A 24,571-nucleotide genomic window follows, 5' to 3' on the forward strand; every position below is an offset into this window, starting at 1 on the left:
GTAATTCACTATGAGGAGAAAAAGGCAAGTATATCATTAAAGTCTGCCTTGATGTAATTCATGACAATTATGGAACCCAGCAAAACCACATTGTTTGACGAGATTCTCATTAAGGTTACAAAAGACAAAGCAGTCTACCCTCCTCCATTTTTAGAAGAAGGAGAATCTAAGAATTTACAGACAAGAACCAGAGATGAAGAATAGTTGTGGCTTAAGAAAGGCTCTAGGACAAGCTGTCGTGTGCCAGGCCAGATCAGTCTGCCTTCTGCCAGGTCTAGCTAACAATGGACAGGAAAGACTGGGGAAAGACAGATGGTTACAAACCTTCTCCACCATTCCCGTTTAACACTGAACAGTAGGAAAATGCATTCCATTCACAAGACAGAAAATCAAGTTAAATAAAGCAAATAAACTCAAGTCAGCCCATAGTTGGTCCTGTCCTTCCAATTCCTTGAAAGGGACCGCATAGTTGACCTCCAAAAAAGTCAAAGGAAAGGCCAGGACTGATGCACCCCAATGGTGCCTAATTTTATCTGTCAACTTGACTCAATACCTAGACAGGGGTTCAGGATAGCTATGGTGTCCAAACGTCAAAATTTTAAACTGAATAGAAGGCAAGGATCTTTGCATTATTTCTGTAACTTGCTTATTCAATTTTTGGGCACAAATTTTATAGGTGATAAGTCATGAATTACCCTAGATGCACAGAACACATGAAACTCAAGACCGATGATCAAAATGCGAATGCTTCACTCCTTCTTTAAAAGGGGAACAAGAATACCCTTGGCAGGGAATAAGGAGGCAAAAATTAAAACAGAAGCAGAAGGAACACCCATTCAGAGCCTGCCCCACATGTGGCCCATATATATACAGCCACCCAATTAGACAAGATGGATGAAGCAAAGAAGTGCAGGCCGACAGGAACCGGATGTAGATCTCTCCTGAGAGACACAGCCAGAATACAGCAAATACAGAGGCGAATGCCAGCAGCAAACCACTGAACTGAGAATGGGACCCCTGTTGAAGGAATCAGAGAAAGGACTAGAAGAGCTTGAAGGGGCTCGAGACCCCATATGAACAACAATGCCAAGCAACCAGAGCTTCCAGGGACTAAGCCACTACCCAAAGACTATACATGGACTGACCCTGGGCTCCAACTGCATAGGTAGCAATGAATAGCCTAGTAAGAGCACCAGTGGAAGGGGAAGCCCTTAGTCCTGCCAAGACTGAACCCCCAGTGAATGTGATTGTTGGGGGGAGGGCAGTAATGGGGGGAGGATGGGGAGGGGAACACCCATATACAAGGGGAGGGGAAGGGGTTAGGGGGATGTTGGCCCGGAAACCGGGAAAGGGAATAACAATCGAAATGTAAATAAGAAATACTCAAGTTAATAAAGAAAAAAAGAAAAAGAAGAATAATGTAAAATATCCATCTGTACATTCTTGAGATGTGTGTATATGCATAGTTTCAATTTTATAGTAGTGTGTGGCTTCCAGTGTGCTAACTTCTAGTACAGATAGTGAAACTGCCATCACCAGATGTTGCATGGACTTAAGGGGACTAGACAAATGAAACACACAGATTAGCAACACAAACAATAGACATTTAATGTTACTTAGTAAACAGGTGTTATTATTTGATTCCAAGGGTGCCCTCACAGTCTGCAAGTTCCTAGTGCACCATTCATCCTTGCTAAAACCAGTTGGCTTCCCTAATGAGTTACAGAAACTGCAAAGTCTTAAAAAGTTTAGAGGGTAGAGCCATGAATGGATACATCTAATACCAAAGTACAAAAGGGGATCCTACCACATGGAGGAGGAGAAATGGTCACTGTGGGATTCCAAGCAAAGTGATCTGAAAAGAACCCCAAGACAAGTCAGCAAAGAACAAAAGAAGGACTAGACACAGAGGCACCAGCAGAGAGTGTCCAAGTCAAAAGAGCAAACAGCTTGAAAAAAGAGTGTCCAAGCAAAAGAGCATTCCTAGCAGAGGAGCAGCAGTGAAGGGAACAAAGCAGGCAAACAGTAAAGACATAGGCCAGGGCCAGAGGAATATGAAGGACCAGGTCCAGATAACATCAGCAACTGGGATGGTTCTGGACCTTTCTACACTCACACATGTGTAAAATTCTCAAAAAAATTAAAAATAAAAATACAACCATTAGATAGGATTCTGAGTGTTCCTAACACAGATGAATGATACATGATCCAAGCAGGATGCAACAATTATCCTGATCTAATATTATACATTGTATAGTATACTAAAAAGCACATATTACCTCATAAATATGTGTATGTGTTAAAACAGAATATATAACATGAGTAAGTACATATATTTTAACAACATGAAGGCTCTATAGTAAAAAATAAAAGAATAATGTCAGAAACTGCAATTGTGACACAGGGATAATTCTGGCAGCTATTAGAGCATAGTCTGAAATTAGGCAGGGGTATATTGCAGTATATTTAATATTGCAGAATATTTCAGAATATAGCTTAGATAAGACAGTGGTTTAGGGCAGAACACTGTAAGGATTATTGTAATGAGAGGATCTTTGAGGAGAACATAGGCTAGTCTCATTAACCCCATGATGCTCATATCCTTGTGAACCCCTTCTGCTGACTGCAGACTGCAGCTGTGATCACCCTGGAACTAGACGAGTAGGTTAAAGAGAGGGGCTGGGTGTTTGAGTGGTATGATGAGAGGCAGTGTTAAATGGCTTAGGATGTGTCCCAGCCTGTACATGCTATCTGCCCACTGTACATGCAGTAGTTGGTTTGCTTGTTAGATCAACTGAAGCAACATTGACAGAGTGACTTAACTGTGGTCATTCACCTCATTTCATCTTAGCACATGAATGTGATATTAAACTGTACATTATTACTAGAAGAACGGCACCTGTGTGCCATTGGAGGGGCACAGTGATGTGGTACAATGGAGTAGTTTCACAAAAAGATACTATTCATATCAATCTTAGAGTATACAATTGTTATCAATCATTTTGATCTCTTATACTTAATTTGTTAATAAGATAGTTAATAATGCAGCATACAAAAAGTATAATATATATCAGCTTTACTATTATGAAAAATTTAAGATATTCACTGTGGATCCTGGAATATAACCCCCATGGATATGAGAGATGGAAAAACAGTAGAAAATCAAAGGCTAAGACATCAGAACTAAAAGTATGATCCTGTCATTCAATTGATAATGAGAAAGCAACTAGAACTTATGGGGGGAAATTTATATACACATATGTCTGTATATATATGTACATATATGAAAATTATGTAGGGAAGTCAGGAGGATGACACTTTAAACACTTAATACACTTACTTAAACTAGCAATTATGAATTAAACATTGCCATGAAAACAGAAAGCTTGTTAGTAATAGGTAAGCATATAATATCTCATGAAATATCAGAAGCATAGGATCTGTATGAACACTGCTATTATTACACGACTGAAGAATATAAGTATTCTGATAAGGAAGCAAAGATCCTACCTACATGATAAATGTAACAAAATGTGGATTCAACTTAGACACATTATTATCAAAACTATTTTCATTACAGTAGTAAGACAAAATAACTTTAAAGGAATTCATCAAATAATTTATGCATTTTCATAATCCGATAGAGAATTCCCCCATCAAGTGCTTCCTACTTTCCAAGCTTGGACGAGGTATACTATACTTCACATTGTAGTTGCCTCACAAATATAGTCACTGTTAATACTTCACCCATCAGGACCCAAGAGCAAAAAGGTCAAGGGTCCAGCCTCATGTGACCCACGCAGTCAGCCACTTGAGGATGCAGCCACACCATATAATATTGGAGCTACACAAAACACTGAGATTAAAACAAGTCCCCAAGCTGTAACTCTTCTAGGAGGAAAACCATAAATGTTAATGTTTAATTAAACACTATTTAATTAAACAGAGATATCTAGCATGTTTATAGATTACATAGATTATTATAAAGATGCCAACTCATTCAGTATTGATTATACGATAAATACAATGGTAATTGTAATCCCAGTAGTGGGGTCAGTGTGACAAGCTGATTCTCAATTTTATATGGCAAGAGATCAGAAAGGAGGCAGGTTTTTTGTTGTTGCTGTTAATTCTTCTTTTTTTTTAAATTTAGAGAATACTTTATTAGTTTTTGTAATCAAACCCACGTAGATAAGACCTTACATATTTAATACAGTGTATTTGTACAGTTACCCCTGTACAAATGGAAAAAACTTAAGTTCAACATTTCTAGACCATTATGGCTGTTAATTTCTGTACAGTGCCAACTCAACACAGTCAACGGGGATACTTTTTTCCAAAGTTGACAGCACAGCTAAAGTTTCAAAAAATTCAAATTATATATCTATCTATATATATATATATATATATATATATATATATATATATATAAAGACCAATAATAGCAGTGTGTTATGCATCAACAGCAGCAACAGCTTTTCCAGGTTCTGCAGTCATCTGAACAAAACTGTAGAGACATCCAGCACACTCCATTTAAAAAAAAAAAAAAGTAAAAAAACAAAACCTGAGAAAACAGCACAGTTCTGTTACTCTTGTGGTACCTGGCACCATTTTTTTTTAAATTAGCTTCTCAATCATCATCTGGAAAGAAAACATTCTGAGCAACATCATTAAAAACAGCTCTGATAAAGCACGGTCACTACTACGTATCATAAAGCAGGTACAAGCTATTTTACATCCACAGAGGTATGATACAGTACTGTCCTACATCTATAATACTAGAGGATACAATTTAAAAGGCATTATTTGAGACTTGATTCTACTTTTCCAGCAGAGGGCCCAAAGGATGGTGTGACACAGCTTTGTAAAGAAACATACTCTAGACAGGATTTCCTTTCACTAGTGGCACAGTTCTAATGATTCATTCTCTCCATGAATGTCAGCTAAAACCGTTATTAAAAAAATGAAATATCCCTAGAACAAAACCGTATAACCTCTGGATTCACATGAAGATGACCTAGTGGAGACAAGCTGGACCTCACCTTACCAACAAGCTATCAAATCTGTATGTTTAAACAGTGAGACCTCCAAGGAAGGAGATGCCAAGTAGTGCTTCAAAGCTTCGGACCACAATCAAACACAGCATCCTTTTCAACAGAAGCAGAAGCTCATCTGAATATGCTCAAGGATGCTGACATCAACATTTAATCATCTCCTCACTCATCCAGGAAGAAGGGGAGATCAGTTACTACTGTACTTTATTGTGTTCAACCAAATCACCATATTACAAAAATAGCAAGCTGCCATAATAAAAAATAAGGCTCCTCTATCCAGCACCAGATAGCATCATTTTACTTTCAAGCCTAGAAATTGCACACTTGTATATAAACCAACCGAAGATGAGGATTGAGAGTTCATCTTGGTGGATTTTTCCTTTGATGAATATGAAGTGTCCTTCCTTATCTTTTTTGATGACTTTTATTTGAAAATTGATTTTATTTGATATTAGAATGGCTACTCCAGCTTGCTTCTTCTGACTATTTGCTTGGAAACTTGTTTTCCAGCCTTTCACTCTGAGGTAGTGTCTGTCTTTGTCTCTGAGGTGTGTTTCCTGTAGGCAGCAGAATGCAGGGTCCTCGTTGCGTATCCAGTTTGTTAATCTATGTCTTTTTATTGGGGAGTTGAGGCCATTGATGTTGAGAGATATTAAGGAATAGTGATTATTGCTTCCTGTTATATTCATATTTGGATGTGAGGTTATGTTTGTGTGCTTTTCTTCTCTTTGTTTTGTTGCCAAGATGATTAGTTTCTTGCTTCTTCTAGGGTATAGCTTGCCTCCTTATGTTGGGCTTTACCCTTTATTATCCTTTGTAGTGCTGGATTTGTAGAAAGATATTGTGTAAATTTGGTTTTGTCATGGAATATCTTGGTTTCTCCATCTATGTTAATTGAGAGTTTTGCAGGATACAGTAACCTGGGCTGGCATTTGTGTTCTCTTAGGGTCTGTATGACATCAGTCCAGGATCTTCTGGCCTTCATAGTTTCTGGCGAGAAGTCTGGTGTGATTCTGATAGGTCTGCCTTTATATGTTACTTGACCTTTTTCCCTTACTGCTTTTAATATTCTTTCTTTATTTTGTGCGTTTGGTGTTTTGACAATTATGTGACGGGAGGTGTTTCTTTTCTGGTCCAATCTATTTGGAGTTCTGTAGGCTTCTTGTATGCCTATGGGTATCTCTTTTTTTAGGTTAGGGAAGTTTTCTTCTATGATTTTGTTGAAGATATTTACTGGTCCTTTGAGCTGGGAGTCTTCACTCTCTTCTATACCTATTATCCTTAGGTTTGATCTTCTCATTGAGTCCTGGATTTCCTGTATGTTTTGGACCAGTAGCTTTTTCTGCTTTATATTATCTTTGACAGTTGAGTCAATGATTTCTATGGAATCTTCTGCTCCCGAGATTCTCTCTTCCATCTCTTGTATTCTGTTGGTGAAGCTTGTATCTACAGCTCCTTGTCTTTTCTTTTGATTTTCTATGTCCAGGGTTGTTTCCATGTGTTCTTTCTTGATTGCTTCTATTTCCATTTTTAATTCCTTCAACTGTTTGATTGTGTTTTCCTGGAATTCTTTCAGGTATTTTTGCGATTCCTCTCTGTAGGCTTCTACTTGTTCTCTAAGGGAGTTCTTTATGTCTTTCTTGAAGTCCTCCAGCATCATGATCAAATATGATTTTGAAACTAGATCTTGCTTTTCTGGTGTGTTTGGATATTCCATGTTTGCTTTGGTGGGAGAATTGGGCTCCAATGATGCCATGTAGTCTTGGTTTCTGTTGCTTGGGTTCCTGCGCTTGCCTCTCGCCATCAGATTATCTCTAGTGTTACTTTGTTCTGCTATTTCTGACCGTGGCTAGACTGTCCTATAAGCCTGTGTGTCAGGAGTGCTGTAGACCTGTTTTCCTGTTTTCTTTCAGCCAGTTATGGGGACAGAGTGTTCTGCTTTCGGGCGTGTAGTTTTTCCTCTCTACAGGTCTTCAGCTGTTCCTGTGGGCCTGTGTCTTGAGTTCACCAGGCAGGTTTCCTGCAGGGGAAAAGTTGGTCCCACCTGTGGTTCCAAGGCTCAAGTCTGCTCGCGGGGCACTTCCCAAGTCCTCTCCGCGGCAGCAGCAACCGGGAAGATCTGCGCTGCTCTTTCCGGGAGCCTCTGTGCACCAGGGCTCCAGATGACGCTTGGTGTTCTCCTCTGGCGTCTGGACGTGCAGAGTGCAGCCTCCTCTGGTTTCCCAGGCTTGTCTGCCTCTCTGAAGGTTCAGCTCTCCCTCCCACGGGATTTGGGTGCAGAGAACTGTTTATCTGGTCTGTTTCCTTCAGGTTCCGGCGGTGTCTCAGGCGCAGGGGTCTTGCTGCTCCCGGGCCCTCCCCTACGGGAACCCAGAGGCCTTATACAGTTGCCTCTTGGGCCAGGGATGTGGGCAGGGGTGGGCAGTGTTGGTGGTCTCCTCCGCTCTGCAGCCTCAGGAGTGCCCACCTGATCAGGCGGTGAGGTCTCTCTCCCACGGGGTTTGGGAGCAGAGAGCAATTCTTTTTTTTTTTTTTTTAAGAGCAAAGGACTTTCCCTACCACTACTTGTAAACTAGTATACAGCTAGAGAGCAACTCAAACTACTTGATATTTATTCAAAGGAAAAACAAAAACGTAATGAATAAAATAGGAAATTTAAAAGGGCCTTTATCTGTTAACAAAACCCAAACAGGAAACACCTTTAATATGCGTTTATAGCCAAAATATGGCATAGTCATATAAATGGGATATTATATGAGAATTACATGAAACTACAAATACATGTAATATTAGTTTAAATTATATAATGCCACATAGAAATAGCCAGATACAACAGGCTATATAGTCTATGCTATCATTAACATAAAGCCCAAGGAGCAACAAATTAAAATCTTGTTTAGTAATGCTTATCTAGGTATTAAAATATTAATTAAAATTAAATGCTATTAAACGATAAAAATAGTAACCATTATTTGGGAAAAGAAGTATCTATGAAAAAGCAGTGTCAAACAATATTAATGAATTCTTACTTGACTAGGAGTGTATGGATAACTGTTCTATAAATATTTATTAAACCGTGTGTTTAAATTTTCTTTAATATTTCATTAAAAACAAGGGTTATGCTATAGTGGGATGGGGAAGAGTACATCGCTATATCCATAAGAAGTATAAATGTGAGGAGATGTAGTATACTAACTAATACTATTATCTTAATGATAATGCATACAGACTCTTGCCAGACTTGAGATCAGCAAATACCATTTGCTACTTTATTATGCATTCTTCTAATAAACAAATCTTAATGGCTCACTAATTATAGCAGCTTATTTTTATAAAACAGCAAATAGACTAAACATAGAAGGAAATGGCTCTTGAGTAAAAGAATACTTTTGCTAATGTGGTATTGAACCTAAGTTAATAAATTAAAGTATACATATTATTTTAGTATTCTCTCTGCATTAAAAAAGCAAAAAAATTACTAAAAACTTTGTTTCAAATCTTACTTGCAAGATTTATAAGCAACACAATGTCACGTTTGATTTTTGTCCAAACCTAATTATAAGAAAAAATGATTGTTTTACATTTGATACAATAAGGTTATATTCAGAAATATTCCTTCAAGGCAAACCTGATCTATACAGTCAGTTCCAGGCCAGCAAATGCTACAAAATTAGACTCTATAAAAACATCAAAAATATTCCAATAGCAGTAGAGTGACGGCTCAGAGGTTAAGATCACTGGCTGTTCTTCCATTAGTCCTAAGTTCAATTCTCAGTATCCAAATGGTGGCTGACAACCATCTGTAATGTAGTCACATGTCCTCTTCTGGCATGAACGTGTACATGCAGATAGAGTACTCATATACATAAAATAAATACATAAATTTAAAAAAAATTATTCCAGCAAAATTTAACATTATCTTTCTTAAATCCAAAGTTATTGGTATATCATGTTTTCTTAACTTGTGAAATAAAAGATGAAAAAACATTTCAGATATATGTATATAATATTATCAACAGCAAATTAAACTTAAGTCTTAGAAGAGTACGTAGCCTTAGTATGAGTAGAAATAGAGAGACTGCTGCCCCCACAAAAACTATCTTAGGCAATGTCTTATTAGGTAATTTTTATCGAGACAAATTTCTATACACCAGAAAACACAGAGAGACTAGGCAAAAGCATTAGCTATCAAGTATTCTCTATTCCCAACAACACTGACCAAGGTACAACTAATGTGTTAAATTATGACCTTGTGGTTCCCAAGAAGCCGCACCGTCTAGGACTCTTGGTAATGTGAGTTGTTGAATGAAGGCAATAAACATAAAGGAGCTTGTTTGCCTGTAGAGCATCTTCTGAAGCATGGCGTGAGACTGAACATGGAGGATCAAACCCTTTTCTACTGGGAGAGCATCTGGAAACACTCAATCAAAACAGCCAACCTAACCTGAATCCAGCTGTTGGACAACGTTCAAACATGGCTTGCTGCCCTCTCCTGGGGTGCAGGAGGCTGCATTCTCATCACTAGTAGACATCTGAGGACCCTCGAGAGGATGAAGTTTTGCACAGTTCTCATCATCCTTACAATTTTTTTCCTCCCTGGCTACCAAAGGCAGTCCATTTATAAAGAAATACCAATATCCCTAAAGAATATTCCAAATTAAAACAATCCCAATTTAGTAGCTCTGTTTGTTCCTACTGAAAGAGGGGGAGAGGTGGAAGGTGTCAGTGCATAGACAAGAGATTTTCCTAAGTCTTCTCTTAATAGCAAGTTATTCACCTGTTTATTGTTGCTATTATATGTGCTTCAGTAAACAAACTTCTTACTCATAACAGGGGGATTGGAATGTCTATCTAAGCAATCCAATATTGTTTTCCTGTTGCCTGTTATAAAATATAATGTATCTGCTCATTATGTGCAATGAAATTTATTATCATATAAACTTTCTTTACAAGAGTGGCTGAGCACAGGTTATATAACTGCACTGAGGGTGTGACAGGGTGATGGCTCCTTCATCTTGTCTTGGAGGAAGCCATCTTTGATTTCTACACCTACCCTGAAAAGTCCTGTGGGAAAGCACCCAACACTATTCAGGGTTCAAATGTCCCAGCTAACTGCATGTTCTTGGCTCTTGTTAAACTTCTTGCTTGCTGTTCCCTGCTGCTGCCTGCCAGGAGTTTCTCTGTGCTCCTTCTTTATAAAAATCTCCCTGTAATAATATTCAGGGTTGGTCCAGGAGACGTGTTTATCTCCAGAAGGATGCTGGCTTAACACAAACTCTCAATTAGAGCTTTGGCTGTGCTCAATGGTGTCTGCGCTGGTACCCAATAACAATGACTTGGTCAATATGAGTACCAGAAGGTATGGAGAGAAATGCAGCTGCCGTTCTTTCCAAACCTAATCTAAGAGAGTCACCATCTAAGCCGCCATGGTGAAGGACTACTCTACTGTTATCAGATAGGAACTGATGAAGAGCAAGTAGCTGCCTCTACATGTTTTACTAACAACAGGGAAAGAGTTTCTTTAAAATTCTGATGTGCCAGGATGGGTTGGTACATGAGGAGGGGGGCCTTTGCCCTTCTCCGAGGAGAATGGGATAGGGGGATGGAGGGACGGAGGGAGAGGTTGTGTGAGGGGTGTACTGGAAAGAAGTGGGGCTGCTATCAGGACGTAAAATGAATAAATAAATTAATGGAAAGAAATTGAGACGTTAACCATCTCAGAAGAAGTTCACAAACTGGAAATGCTTCACACATTGCTAAATCTTTTAGTGTTGACCACAAAGAAAGTAGTGTGCCATGTAATTTTGGCCTCTTTGAGCTTTGGGGGCAGCAGGTCCTGTATGTATTCTGCTCTGCACTACTTAACAGCTCTGCTAGTTGTGTGCAACCGGGTCAACAATAAAACCTGGATCTCAGTCAGTCTCCACACCCAGCAAGTCATCATTGGGCTTTTAGCCAGGTAAATTCAACCACAGCCCACATTCTAGTGACAGGCGCAGGGCTTCAAGAGCATCTGGCAAAATGGGCTGCAGGAACTACATGCAAATGTCTAAAATTTTGGAATAAATCCAATTGCTTTTGTTAGGAGAACAAAAGACCTATTTTGGTCTTATTTTGACAAAAATAAACTACAGGCTCTCACAGGGCCATACTGCCCAGAATCCCGTTTGGGCAGCCTCATGGGGAGCTGAGGAAAAGGTGACCCCATCGTAAATGGATTATGTTGTCTCCTTTGCAGAAGTAAATAGTCCTTCACTGAGCAGTCATGTAAGACAACACCGTTGTCTCAATTGCCTTGCTCAGTATCTGAAAATCTTCATTATAGGGGTCTCTAGCTTCCTTCGTTAGGGTTATTTCTAAGTTTTCTTTTTTCTTTTTTTCCCTTTCTGAATTCTTCCTAACACTTTTATTTCTGGTACATGAGAAAGGTAGGGTTAATTACAAAGTAGAAGGCTACTTCGCCAAATGTAAATTTATCACTTCTTAGTTTTCCTCATTCTTTCAGATCTCTCAAGTATATAATTATTCTATCTATAAGGATACTTTAAATTAAATTAAATTAAATTAATTCATAAGAATTGAAAGTGAAACTGCCTAAAAATGTGAAAAGTAATCTCCAGATCCATGGACTGCCATGAAAATTCCAATGACTTCCTCACAGAAAAGGGAACAAAGAAATTCTAAATTTCTACTGAAAAGAGAAACAAACTTAAATATAAAGAAAAACAAAAGACCAAACAGAACAAAAAAAATCTTGAATACTTCAGGAAGCTGGAGATTTCTGGCTGTACCATGTGATGCCTCCCTGAACTAGGTTCATGATGTTTTGCTGAAGCAGACCAGTGAGAAGACATGGGATGTTTGGGGAGAGTCTAAGTGGGACCCAACAGACAGTGATCTGCATCGCTGTGTAACTCTTCATTGGTCTCTTCTTTCTGATACTGACTTCATAGCGAGAGGAAGAATGGCAGAGAACTTCTCCTGGTATTCCAGCTGATTCTGGGTGCTCCTGGTGACTCCTGCTGATCCAGCAGAGGCCTGGCTGTTTTGGCTGGATCCTGATGTCACTGCTTTTTCGTGTTTGGTGACACTTTTTGAACCGGACTTTTGATATCCTCATACTACCAAACTAGACTACTGGCATCTTGACAAAAGAGATTGGAATCACCTCGAAGAACTACTTCTAAGCAGCTCCACATCCCCTTGTCCTATTTACCATATTTTCTCTCCTACCTTTGGATGGTGGGCTAGAAAGGGGTAGGGAGTCAAAGCATTTGAGAACACTTATTAAAGTAGGTTTAAAAAAAATCTAAGGCTACAGAAAGTAATATCCAAAAATGACAAATAAAACTGCATAACATTTAATAGTTTTTACATAAAAAAAACAAACAAAAACCAAGCAAGTTTCCTTGATAACCCACAGAGCTGTACAAAATCCTTGATAACTAGACTTCGGCCAGAGCAATCATGTATGAGATATTTAAGAACTCAAAATGTCAACACCAGACAATGCAAACAACCCAGAAAATTAACGGGCAAGTGAAATGATGTGCTTTCAAAGTAGCCAGTGATACAGAAAGGCAAGGGCTGCACATGTACTGGCAGGGTGCCTGCCTCCGTTTCACCTCCAGTAGCACATCAACCATGCATGGTAGCATAATCCAGAACCTGGGAGGTGGAGGCAGGAGGATTGGCCTAACTACAGAAGAAGTGACAGTCCAACCTAGATAACATGAGACTCCTTTAAAAAAAAATCATGAAGAAAAAAAAAAGAAGAAAAAAATCGGGGAAATGCAAATCAAACATGCATTAATATTCTGTTAATCTTATTGCTGTTATTCAGAAATTAAGTAAGAATAAAGGATGTTGAAGGTGTAGAGAGGGAAAGGGAACTCATTCTTTGCTGATGGGAATACAAATTATCCTGACAGCAAAGGAATCAGTGTGGATGCTCCTCACAAAACTGCAAAGATACCATCACAAAATCCAGATGTACCACTCCAGGGAACATATTCAAATTCTGCAAGGTACACCTACCCATCTGCCTTGGCTGCAATATTCACAATATCCAAGTCGTGAGGTTACCATAGGCATATGTAAACAAACGTGCAGGAAATAAATGTAGTGTGGATACACAAAGTGGAGGTTTAATCAGCCATTATAACAAAGAATTTATACCATTTGAAGGAAAATGGATGCAACTAGAGATCATGTTAAGTAAAATGAGCTAGACCCCCAAAACAATGTATCAAATGATTTTTACACATGGATCCTAGATTCTATTTAGATTTTCCCTCCACCCTTTCTGTGTGTGTGTGTGTGTGTGTGTGTGTGTGTGTGTGGGTGGGTGGGTGAGAGAGAGAGAGAGAGAGAGAGAGAGAGAGAGAGAGAGAGAGAGAATATGAGACAAACTGAGGAAAGGAAAGAGACTACAAGGAGTGGGAAGAAGAAGAAATGTGAAGACATGGAGGTAAATACACCAAAGCATGTGGTACACTTAAAGCATCTTCATAAAACTCATCAATAAATACAGTGAAGACACCAAGAAAAGCTGGGGTTATTCTTAGAGAACCCTCCATTTGCTTTTCCATTGATCTGCTATCTTAGGGTTTTGCTTCAGTGAACAGACAGTATGACTAATGCAAGTCTTCTAAAGGACAACATTTAACTGGGGCTGGCTTACAGGTTCAGAGGTCCAGTCTGTTATCATCAAGGTGGGAGCATGGCAGCATCCAGGGAGACATGGTGCAGGAGGAGCTGAGAGCTCTACATCCTCACCTGAAGGCTGCTAGGGAAGACTGACTTCCAGGCAGCTAGGGTGAGGTTCTTACACCCATGCCCATAGCCACATCCCTACTTTAACAAGGCCACACCTCCTAATTGTGCCACTCCCTGAGCATAATACAAACCATGACATCATCTCTTTATCCTTTACTTTGTTATGTGACAATATTATATGGGTATATGATCTAAGCCAATTACTAACTTCCTTCTTACCTCCCTCTCTTCCCCATCATCCCTCCCACATCCCTACCAGCCCCTTTCCTGAATTCATGACTTTTTTGTTTCGTCCTGTGACCCATTTAATCGGATCCTCCTGTGTGTCCATTGACTATCCACTGAACCCAGTAAAGTCAGATGGTTGCTATGCTCATCCCATCTTCTTAAATATTCTAATGACTGTTTCCTGAGCCCTGGCCACCTTTCTGCTCATCAGCCAAGGCCCTTGAAGCTATAAAAATCAAACCTAAAGGCTTCTTTCCAGACTAAGTGAGTAAGTAAGTAGAAGCCCCTCTCTGAAATACAGTCAAAAGAGCAGAGGCTGCAGGCGTAGCACCCAGTACCATCTATAAGCCAGACTTATAAGTTTTTCTTCTGTAGCTAGAGAAAATTTCACATAAACTAGAGATTATGCTGCACGTATAACTCATATGTTCATAAAATTTACTGTGTTCTTAGGGTCAGTTCAACCTTTTTCTATAAAAGTGCCACTTTCTTTGATAGCTGAGTGTAATGTGCCCAGATAATTGAAGATCCGATTATATTTCTAACAGGTTCTCTCTTGCTCCAGCAGAATTCAAGAAGAGAGGGAGCAGACAGCAGGGAGTACAAATACTAAGTACTCTGTAAATTCGGAATTACCAGCCTTTAAATAGGGTAAAGCAACTAAAAAAGAGATCACCATGGAGGATTTAAATGAAAGAGGTCTGTACTCAGTAGATGCAGGATAGTCATGGCTGAGAACAATTATGGGGTTATAGCTCAGGGAAGTATTTACAGCTCAAAGGCTCTTGGGATGTAGAAGTATCAGCTGAGAGCAGCCCTGCAGGTCTGCCTGTCAGGAACTGCAGATCACCTTGAAGCCTGGAGCTGTGGGACAGGTCCTGGGGTGAGACCTCTGGTCTTAAAGGCTGGAAGCCGGACCTACAAAGACAAATGTCCCTGTGCAGCTGTGCTGTCTAGCATTGTGTCAACTCGGTACCAATTATTGTTATTTCTGAGCTGGAAACCCCCAACTGTGAAAATTTCTTCAGCGGATTAGCCAAAAGACAAGCCTGTCCGGCATTTTCTTGATTGATGTTTGTTGTGGGAGGGCCCTAGTCACTGGGGGCAGGGCCACCGGTTGGGCTGTAGCCATTTCCTCCAAGTTGCAACATCTTCTCCTGGTGGGAGGGGGCGCTAGAGAGTCAGGAAGTAAACCAGATGAATCCGGTGAAAACTGAAACTGGCAAGATACTCAAGGTCCCCACCACCCTCCAAGGCTTCAAAAGCAGTCAACAACTGGGCCTGAGAAAGAATGGCGGTTGGCTAGGATTCCTGTAGAGAGCGGCCAGGATGCAGCTTTCCTGAATCCTCACCATACTGAGGTAGGCTTTTCTGAGAAATGGCTGTTTGCCTTTGAGCATTCTTGCTCCACTGACCTGCACCAGATTCTGCATTTCCTAAGTTGGACTTTGGTGGACTCCGATCTGTTGTCAGTACCCTCTCTGGGCTGAGCAGACAGAAACTTTTCTCTAGAAAAGTCTCATGGGACAAAGGTTCTGGAGAGGTATTCTAGAGCCATATGTTAGAGGTAATCCAGCTCTCATAGCACTGAACCATTACACAATAAGGTAATTGTTGGCTCTAGGGACGGTTATCTGTGCCATGAAGAATAAGCTAGGCCTTATCCCGTAGCAAGTCCTGAGAATGCCCATCTAGCACCCCAAGCCAGCACAAGATTAATGCAGCACAGTGGGGGCACAAAACCCACAAAAATACAGCCTTAGATGCAGCTGAGACTGTTTGAGTAGGAAACAAAAAGTGGATATAATGTAGGGAAGTTAAAAAATACCAGTTCAAACGTCACAGTTTGTAGACGTAAACTATGTACTAGCTGGGCTAGAGAGATAGTGCAGTGGTTAAGGGCACTGGTAGCTCTTCCAGAGGTCCTGAGTTCAGTTCCCAGCAACCACAGGCTCAGAACCATCTGTAATAGAATCTTATTCCCTCTTCTGGTATGCATGAAAACAGAGCATGTGTATACATTAAATAAATAAACAAACAAATCTTAACAACAAAAAATTGTACTAGGCATGCTTGTCTCTATAAAGTATAAATCTCTCTAGTAACCAGGTTTCTTTTTTCCATCTCTACTTCCTTTCTCATCTAAGGTACTCATTTTGTGATTTAGACGACGTGAGTACATATATGAAGAGGAGATTATAAATGACGAAATGGGAAACACTGCAATTCCCCAGCTGTGGGAAAGCAGGTAAGGACTTTTCGTAAACTACTTACCAGTAGGTGAGACCGTGCGACTGCTGTCACTTTTATTTGGGGATTTTAGTAATCTCAGGCTTAGAGGACTAAAACTAAAAGCACTTGATTTCTGTTAAGAATTACTGTCAATATAAGACAATATTATTAGTGATACTATATCTTTGTGACAATACTCTTGATACAAATTATTGCCCTTTTGAAAAAACTAAGTGGAGAAGTGATTTTAGGAATTCGAGGAAAAAATAAATTTGGGAGGGAAAAGAAATCACTCTATAGTTTTGAGAGGCTTTATCTCAGCATTTCTCAAAAGTGAACTTGCCAAACGGTGTTAGTCCACAGCGGCCAGGCTGAGGTAGAGGCGTCAGGGCTCTGAAGGCAAACTCCCAAGGACTGAAGTGGCAGATGCCTCAGCCTCCACGGAAGCTTCTCCTTATATCTTGTACTGAGAGGTCTCTGATCTTTACTCTTCCTAACATTTTGGGTAACTCTTGTAAACCCAAAGTTTTATTTTGACTGCCCCCAACTAAGGTGCTACTGCATGTGACTTCATGGCCTTTCTTATTTAGAAAATGGCTCCATCAAAGCAAGGGACATTGACCATGAACATATTAGCAGGTTCTAAAGTCACACAGGAGACAGACTTCTGGGCATGACTATAAAGGAGTTTCTAGACTGACTTGAGTGGGAAAACCCACCTTACATGTGGGCAGTACCATGCCTTAGATTGGGGTCCCACACTACCTAAAAGAGAAGACAGCAACTTGAGCAGCAGCTCCATCACTTCGCTTCCTGCATACTGAAGTGATAGAAGCATCTTCCAAAGTACCACACCGCTGCTCCCATGCCTTCTCCAGCACGGCTGCCTGCCTTCAAACTGGGCAGGACAAATAGACTCTTTGCTTCTATTGGGTGTTTGTCATGTCACTCAATGAGAAAAGTCACTAATACAGTGGGGTGTGTGTGTGTGTGTGTGTGTGTGTGTGTGTGTGTCTGTGTGTGTATGCATATGTGTGTGTGTTTGTGTGTCTGTGTGCGTTTGTGTGTGTGTCTTTGTGTGTGTGTTTGTGTGTCTGTGTGTGTTTGTGTGTCTGTGTGTGTGTCTGTGTGTGTATGTGGTGTCTGTGTGTGTGTCTGTCTGTCTCTGTGTGTGTCTGTCTGTGTGTTTGTGTGTCTGTGTGTCTGTGTCTGTCTGTGTGTGTGTCTGTGTCTGTCTGTGTGTGTGTATGTGGTGTGTGTCTGTGCGTGTGCTTGTGTGTCTGTGTGCGTGTGCTTGTGTGTCTGTGTGTGTCTGTGTGTATGTCTCTGTGTGTGTGTTTGTGTGTCTGTGTGTGTGTCTGTGTCTGTCTGTCTGTGTGTGTCTGTGTGTGTGTGTTTGTGTGTCTGTGTGTGTCTGTGTGTATGTGTGTGTGTCTGTGTGTGTATGTGGTGTGTGTGTATGTGGTGTGTGTGTGTGTGTGTGTGTGTGTGTGTGTGTGTGTGTGTTACTGGGATGATGGTATGGGGAACCTCTGCGGTGCATGGGTTAGGTGTTACATTCTCCGAAACCAGGGAAACAAGATTCAAATTCCAGTTTTACAAATTACTAATACTCAAGTAAATAGCTGACTTTGTCTGAGCCCTAATTGAGTTATCTATTTTTTAAAGGAGCCTGAAAATAACTACTTTAGGGGATTGTCCCAAAATGATGTAATTTAAATCAGAACCAGTGCACAGGCCTAGGGCTTCATAGCACTGAGTAAGTCTGATACGGTATTGGGGAAGGAATGGTTTGTGTTTGGGAATATTCTCAAGAAACCTTAGTTAGAAGATACATATAGAATAAGGCACCTATAAAATCGTATTGGTATTAAAGAAAAATCAAGTTATAGGAAGAATAATAGTCATACTGTACTGCTACTGAACCAACAATGAATAATATTTATATAGACGTAATGATGTAAGGCTTCAAGGATGATCCCATCAAGAACAAAGTAAAACCAGGAGTGAGGAAGAGAGAGGAAATATAAATTCTAATCATCCAGATACCTAAAGATGAGAGACAAGAAGTCTGACTTTGAAACATCAAGACAGTGTTATACGTACATTCAGCTACTTAAAGAACTAAATATAAATTCCAAAGGAAATAATTCAGTGACCAGACAGCAAAGCAGGAGCCTCTCCAGGGTGGGATGAGGGAGTGGGGAAGGAAGGGGGAAGAACTCGTCTTCACCATCAAAGCTTTCCCACACTAGGTGACTTTTTAAACTACTTGGATTATTACTTAATGAAAATAAATGAAAACCAGTGTTTGGCGGATGTCATCTAGCCCAATGGCTCTCCACCTTCCCAATGCTACAACCCTTTGATACAGTTTGTATTCTGGTGACCCGCAACCATAAAACTCTTGTTCCTACCTTGAAACTGTAATTTTAATTAATATTTTATTAGCGTAATATTTTTAGACTTCAAGGTTTGCCAAAGGGGTCATGACCCACAGATTAAGAACTGCTGATATAGACTATGAAATAACATTTTCTCTGTGTTCTGTTAACAAGAAGAGGCTCTCCAAGGAAGAGAATGTCAGTGTATACACAGAAGGTCTTCGCTTTTGCTCGGACTGAACAAATAAGCAAACTTATGCTCGAAGCTCTAGATGACATGTTAAATAGTTCTTTGCCCCTTCCTGAATACTTTCTCTAATGTAACGCTGAATAGGTTGATTTTTGTTGGAGACAGTCTGCAGGTGGACAGAGAGAAGAAACACACAGGCACACCGCTGTTAGCCCAAACAAGTTTATCTAATCATATAGAGTATATATTTCCTGTATTCACATATGCGGCTCTATCTTACTTAACTACATTCATTTCTTTGATATAAGAATTTTCCTCTCACAGTACTGGAGGAAACTTCCTGCCTGATAAGTCAAAAACCGAAAATTGGGACACAATTTATAGAAATCAGTAGGCATGTATACCAAGTCTGCACACGAGTATGAAGCCCAACGTTTTCAATATTTACACATTTGTAGAAGAAAGAAAGGGGGCAGAGTTAGTTTGTGTGATGGTTTGTATATACTTGGCTCAGGGAGTGGCACTATTATGAGGTGTGGCCTTGTTGAAGTAGGTGTGCCACTGTGGGTGTGGGCTTAAGACCCTCCTCCTAGCTGTCTGGAAGTCAGTATTCTGCTAGCAGCCTTCAGATCAAGGTGTAGAACTCTCAGCTCCTGCACCATGCCTGCCTGGACTCTGCCATGCTCCCGCCTTGATGATAAGGACTGAACCTCTGGCCTGTAAGACAGCCTCAATGAAATATTGTCCTTTATAAGTTGTGCCTTGTTCCTGGCGTCTGTTCACAGCAGTAAAACCCTAAGTCAGACAGAAGTTGGTACCAGAGACTGGGGTACTGCTGTGATAGCCCTGACCATGCTTTTGTTTGGCAGAATGTGGATTTGGGGACTTTGATTTGGAAAGCTGAGGGATGCTTTAAGTGGGACTTAATGAGCTATCCCAGGAGGAATATGGAAGACTGTTGCTGTGAGAGATTGAACTGTGTCGACCTGGCCCAAGAGGTTTCAGAGGAGAATAATTTCAGTATGTGGCCTAGAGACTGGTTTTGTGGTATGAATGTGGCTGCTTTTGCCCTTCTCTGAAGAGTCTACCTGAGGCTAAGGTGCTGATTGCATTGACAAAGAAAATCTCAAAAAGCCTGCCTGGACTCTGCCATGCTCCCACCTTGATGATAGGGGACTGAACCTCTGACCTGTAAGCCAGCCCCAATTAAATGTTTGCCACCAGGACTCTGCATGAGCCCTGAAGAGTGAGTAGAAACTTTGGTTAATCTTTTCACTTAGCTCACTCTGTTCTGAGTTGCAGAAAGGTTTTAAACCCTCCTGTGGCCTCAGTTTAGCTTTCACTTTTGTAAATACATAGTTTTGATATATATATATATATATATATATATATATATATATATACAATGTATATATAAAATATATATAATATATAGAGAGAGTATAAATTAGGAGAACACTGAATTTACATATTATATATATGTATTGGTGAATTTATATGTTTTGCAAATCTGATAGAATCTGTATGTGTGCTCAAAGCAATGCTTTAAGCCTGGGCACCAAGACACCAGGTTAGTACGGAATGATCATTGTCAGGGAAACTGGAACACATCTGCAGTGCCCAGCACCTAGCAGTGGTCCATATACTTAGCTGCATAGCAAGATTACTGTATCAGAAAACACACACCCCAGAACTACTAATGGAAGTCATTGGCCATTTACAGAGAAATAACAGAGGACTAGTCTTATGTCCATAAAACTTTTCTAACTGGGGGCTGTGGGGGGGAAATAGATGCACCCTGACCTTGAAGAGGAGGGAAAAAAATTAGCAATGTGAAGAAAAAAGAACCCAAATAAATAGAATACAAAAGACAAGTATCACACACACAAAGAATATCTAAATAGAGTAGCATAGTGCTTGGTGGAGACTTAAATATTTTCTGACTCAGTGAACAACTGAATGGAAAAAATAGATTTCATCAAATTGGCAGAATGGAGACAGCCACAAACTTTGAGACATGCAAAGAGGGTAGATAGAAATGTATAATTTGAAAATGTGCCAATTCTTTAACATTGACAATACCAATTGTAAGAATTTGTTGAAAAAAGTTATAGTTGTCCACAGATTTATCTCTAGGTTTTAATTAAAATGTTCATGAATCCTAATTTTATAAACACTGGAGATTCTATATGTAAAATAAAACATTAGTTGTCAATTAAACAATTAGCAATAAGATGATCATTTAAATTAATTTAAAGAAGAGAAAGTACTGGGTGTTTGTGATTGTGAACACATAAATTTTAAAAATGAGCAATATGTACTCAAGGTTATATTCTACTTTATATTAAATATTTTCTATAAGGTAATGTTAACTCTCATTACTAAGTTAATCAGATTTAACTAGTAACGGGGTTCCTGAGAATAAATAACTAGGTGATTTGATAAAATGGAATATTAACGAACACTCAACTGTGCTTATTACATTAAAATGACCAATTTCCAATCTAAATTTATTTCTAAATTTTTGTATTATTCTTTTTCTCCTAAAGTCATATAGAGGCTGGTCCCTAAGAAAAACGAACTGAATTTCAATTCGACTCAGGAAGTGCTGCGTTTCCAGCTTGACCGCTGCCGCGTTCACGAGTGCTGTGCAGCGCTGAGATCGTCATATCGTTACTGAGGAAGACAAAACTGGCAGAAAGTTCCAGACTCTCTGATCCATTTGAATGGCTGAGATGGGAGGTGACAGCCCGAAACCTCTGGCTCCCTGGTACAAATGAAGTCTCAGGTTACAGTGTGAACCAGCCAGAAAAGCAGCGGCGCGCTAGAGCCGCCCAGGCCAGAGGGGCGAGCGGGGCCCGTTGCCGGTGACGACCATGGCCACACTTGGCTGCGCTCCTAAGGATGACGGCGAGGGTAAGGATGAAGGAGGGAGTGATCGAGGCGATGGCGACCCAAAGCCTAAAGGCAAGAAAGAAGTGGAGGCACACACGAGACGGGAAGCGGACGAACGGGCCGTGCGCATCCCCATCCCGGAAGTGCTCCAGCAGCGGCTGGCGGACGACTGTTACTACATCAACCGCAGGCGGCGGTTGGTGAGGCTGCCTTGCCAGACCAATGTGGGCGCCATCCTTGAGTGCTACGTGCGCCACTTCTCGGCAAGCGCACTGGCCTCGGGGGACCGCCGGCCGCAGCCCCAGCGCGCGGCGCCGGAGAGGAGCGTGGGCCTGTGCCGAGAGATGGCGGACGGGCTGCGCATCACCTTCGACCACGCGCTCCCCTTGGTGCTGCTGTACCCTCAGGAACAGGCCCAGTACGAAATGGTCACTTCCTCCACCTTTTTCTTCCCCACCGAGGAACGAGCGAGCGATGCCGGCAGGAGCCAGGAGGCGCCCTGGCCGGGCCCGTCTCCCCCACAGCCCTCCGAGAGCCAGGCCATGGCGGGGCCAACCGCCCCCAAGAGGCGCAGGGTGGAGACCGATGCCGCGCGGGCTCCCAGGCGGTCCACCCGCCACAGCACCCACTGCCACTGGCAGGCTGAGGACCGGGCCTCGCCCCAGGCCAAGCGCAGTGTGCCCAAGCTGTTCCCGCACTTGCAAAAGACACCTGTGCACAGCACAGCACTTTCCCCCATCGCTCTGACTCCCGGGAAGGAAGGGAGTGCCATGTTTGCTGGCTTTGAAGGGACAACTGAGGAAATAAACGAGATCCTGTCCTGGAAGCTTGTGCCGGACAACTATCCCCCGGGACACCAGCCACCTCCCCCCTCCTACATTTATGGCGCACAGCATTTACTTCGACTGTTTGTTAAACTTCCAGAGATTCTTGGAAAGATGTCCTTCTCCGAGAAGAATCTGAAGGCACTACTGAAGCACTTGGATCTCTTTCTGAGGTTCTTAGCAGAATACCAGGCTGACTTCTTCCTGGAGTCAGCTTATGTCTCTGCCTGTGAGGCGCATTATAGCAGCAAGAACCCCAGGACAATCTGTTAAAGTTTTAAAGTCTCTGCAGTCCCACCTGGCTCTGTGTTTTGTGTTCTAGGTTGGCCCACCTTGGGGGAGTGGGGACCCTGAGAGGGGGCAGGCTTCAGTATTTGAGTTGTTCACATACTGCAGTTATTTTTGATAACAAGTACTTCCTGAGCTTTGTTTTGTTTTCTTGCCTGTACGGAGGTAAAGTTGCTTCATTAGTTAATTTATAAAAATACATGCCATTGCACTAGCTGTATGTGAGGGAACATTCATGAAACTATACATAGGTTCTGCTGTTGTGGTAGACATCACAAGTGGTCATTAACGAGAGTTACACTGTTTAGTTTTCTTAGCATCAAGCAAAATGTTTTTGAAGACCCTTCTAGTGTGATGAGATTGAAGGACTCTGATCAGCATATATGAGTTCATATTTGGACACATGGCAATCTCAAATTCTGGGGAAAACAAACATTGACAGCAAAAGAGAATTTGCAGCTATAGAATTTGTAAAAGCTCCCTTTCTGTGAAGCATTATCTTTGGTTGTCTAAATAAAGCATTTTTGTCTGACAAAATTATTCATAAAGCTTCTCTTTTTATACAGTTTACTATTGATGCATAAATGTAAAGTTAAAAGAAAACCAATATTTCATAAGCTGTTGCACAAAGTAGATTCCCTAGTTTTGTTTTGGAGAAACCTGACAATATGAGATATTATATAGCCTCAATGAGAGCATTACATTAACACTTTATATTAAGTTTAAATGTATACTTAAGAATTACTATATAAAATATAAATTCTAAAAGGCAATTTTACAAATTAGAATTTGCAATCTGATACAAAGAAAACAATACTGAATGATGCTGTTACTTGGTGTTTACCATGAAATAAGCAGTTTTTAGGTTGAAATAAAACATCCTAAGAAAAATATTTCTCTAAATACTTCAGATGGCTAGGAAAACTAAATGGCTAAACCTTAGGAAATATGAAAGAGTTCAGGCAATTCTTTTCATTAACCAATTTCACAAAAATAAATGTTTAAAAGAAAAGTGTTGACTCAATCTGTGGGAGTAACCTTAAAAGCCAAGGTCACATTGGGAAGGGACTGTGAATCTGCTGTCTGTGACTGAACAAGCTTTGTCCTTCAAGATGGGCCATTTCGTGTGTGGAGGGAAAAGTGAAGACTGTGCTAGAGACCTAGAGGCAGCATAGAGCACTGTGCTTCAGGGAGATAAGGACTCTGCCTTCCTCCTCAGAGTATTAGACAAAGCTGAACAGATAAATAATGGGCACCAGAAGGGAGGGCATAGATCAAGAAAGCTCTCCAAAGGTGTCTCGCTCTGATTTTCAAAATGGGAAAAGAGAACGGAGGCTTAATATCACTGTTTATTTCCTGCATTAATTTACTCTATTAATTTATGAATACTTGGGAGACAATAGGGTTGGAGAGAATAATAACCACATCCTACCTCCTGGCCATTGATCACCCTCTTCTAGAACAAAACAGCTCTTAAGTGACCAGAAGCAGAGTGAACTATTTTTAATGTATACGGGTGCATTGTCTGTGTACCATGTGTATGCCTGATGTCCACAGGAACCAGAAGAAGGCATTAACTTTCCAGGAACTGCAGTTCCAGGTAGTTGCTATCTACCATGTTGGCGGTGGGAATTGAACCAGGTCCTCTGGAAGAACAACCCTTTATTTAATCTTAATCCATTAGCTAATATCTCCAGG

General features: G+C 40.7%; 2 protein-coding genes across 8 annotated transcripts in view; one reads left to right on the plus strand and one right to left on the minus strand.

Moving 5' to 3' along the window:
- Positions 1-24,571, minus strand: part of Tbc1d32 (TBC1 domain family, member 32) — a 230,881-nt gene that overhangs the window by 93,844 nt on the left and 112,466 nt on the right. The gene's annotated exons all lie outside the window — the stretch shown is intronic.
- On the plus strand, positions 15,257-23,405 carry Msl3l2 (male-specific lethal 3-like 2). Of its 2 annotated transcripts, NM_001419552.1 has the most exons (3): positions 15,257-15,421; positions 16,208-16,308; positions 21,416-23,405. In NM_001419552.1, the coding sequence occupies exon 3, from the start codon at positions 21,743-21,745 to the stop codon at positions 22,856-22,858; it is 1,116 nt and encodes a 371-aa protein (NP_001406481.1). In that variant the 5' UTR covers positions 15,257-15,421; positions 16,208-16,308; positions 21,416-21,742; the 3' UTR covers positions 22,859-23,405. The 2 variants fall into 2 exon arrangements, with proteins under 2 accessions (NP_001406481.1, NP_001014054.1); NM_001014032.2 differs by lacking the exons at positions 15,257-15,421; positions 16,208-16,308 and adding an exon at positions 19,571-19,585.

This window comes from Rattus norvegicus, chromosome 20, assembly GCF_036323735.1.
Source record: "Rattus norvegicus strain BN/NHsdMcwi chromosome 20, GRCr8, whole genome shotgun sequence".
Taxonomy (NCBI): Eukaryota; Metazoa; Chordata; class Mammalia; order Rodentia; family Muridae; genus Rattus; species Rattus norvegicus.

Excerpts from the sequence above, each read along its gene's own strand:
- Msl3l2 (NM_001419552.1), top strand. The coding sequence starts at position 21,743 with ATGGCCACACTTGGCTGCGCTCCTAAGGATGACGGCGAGGGTAAGGAT.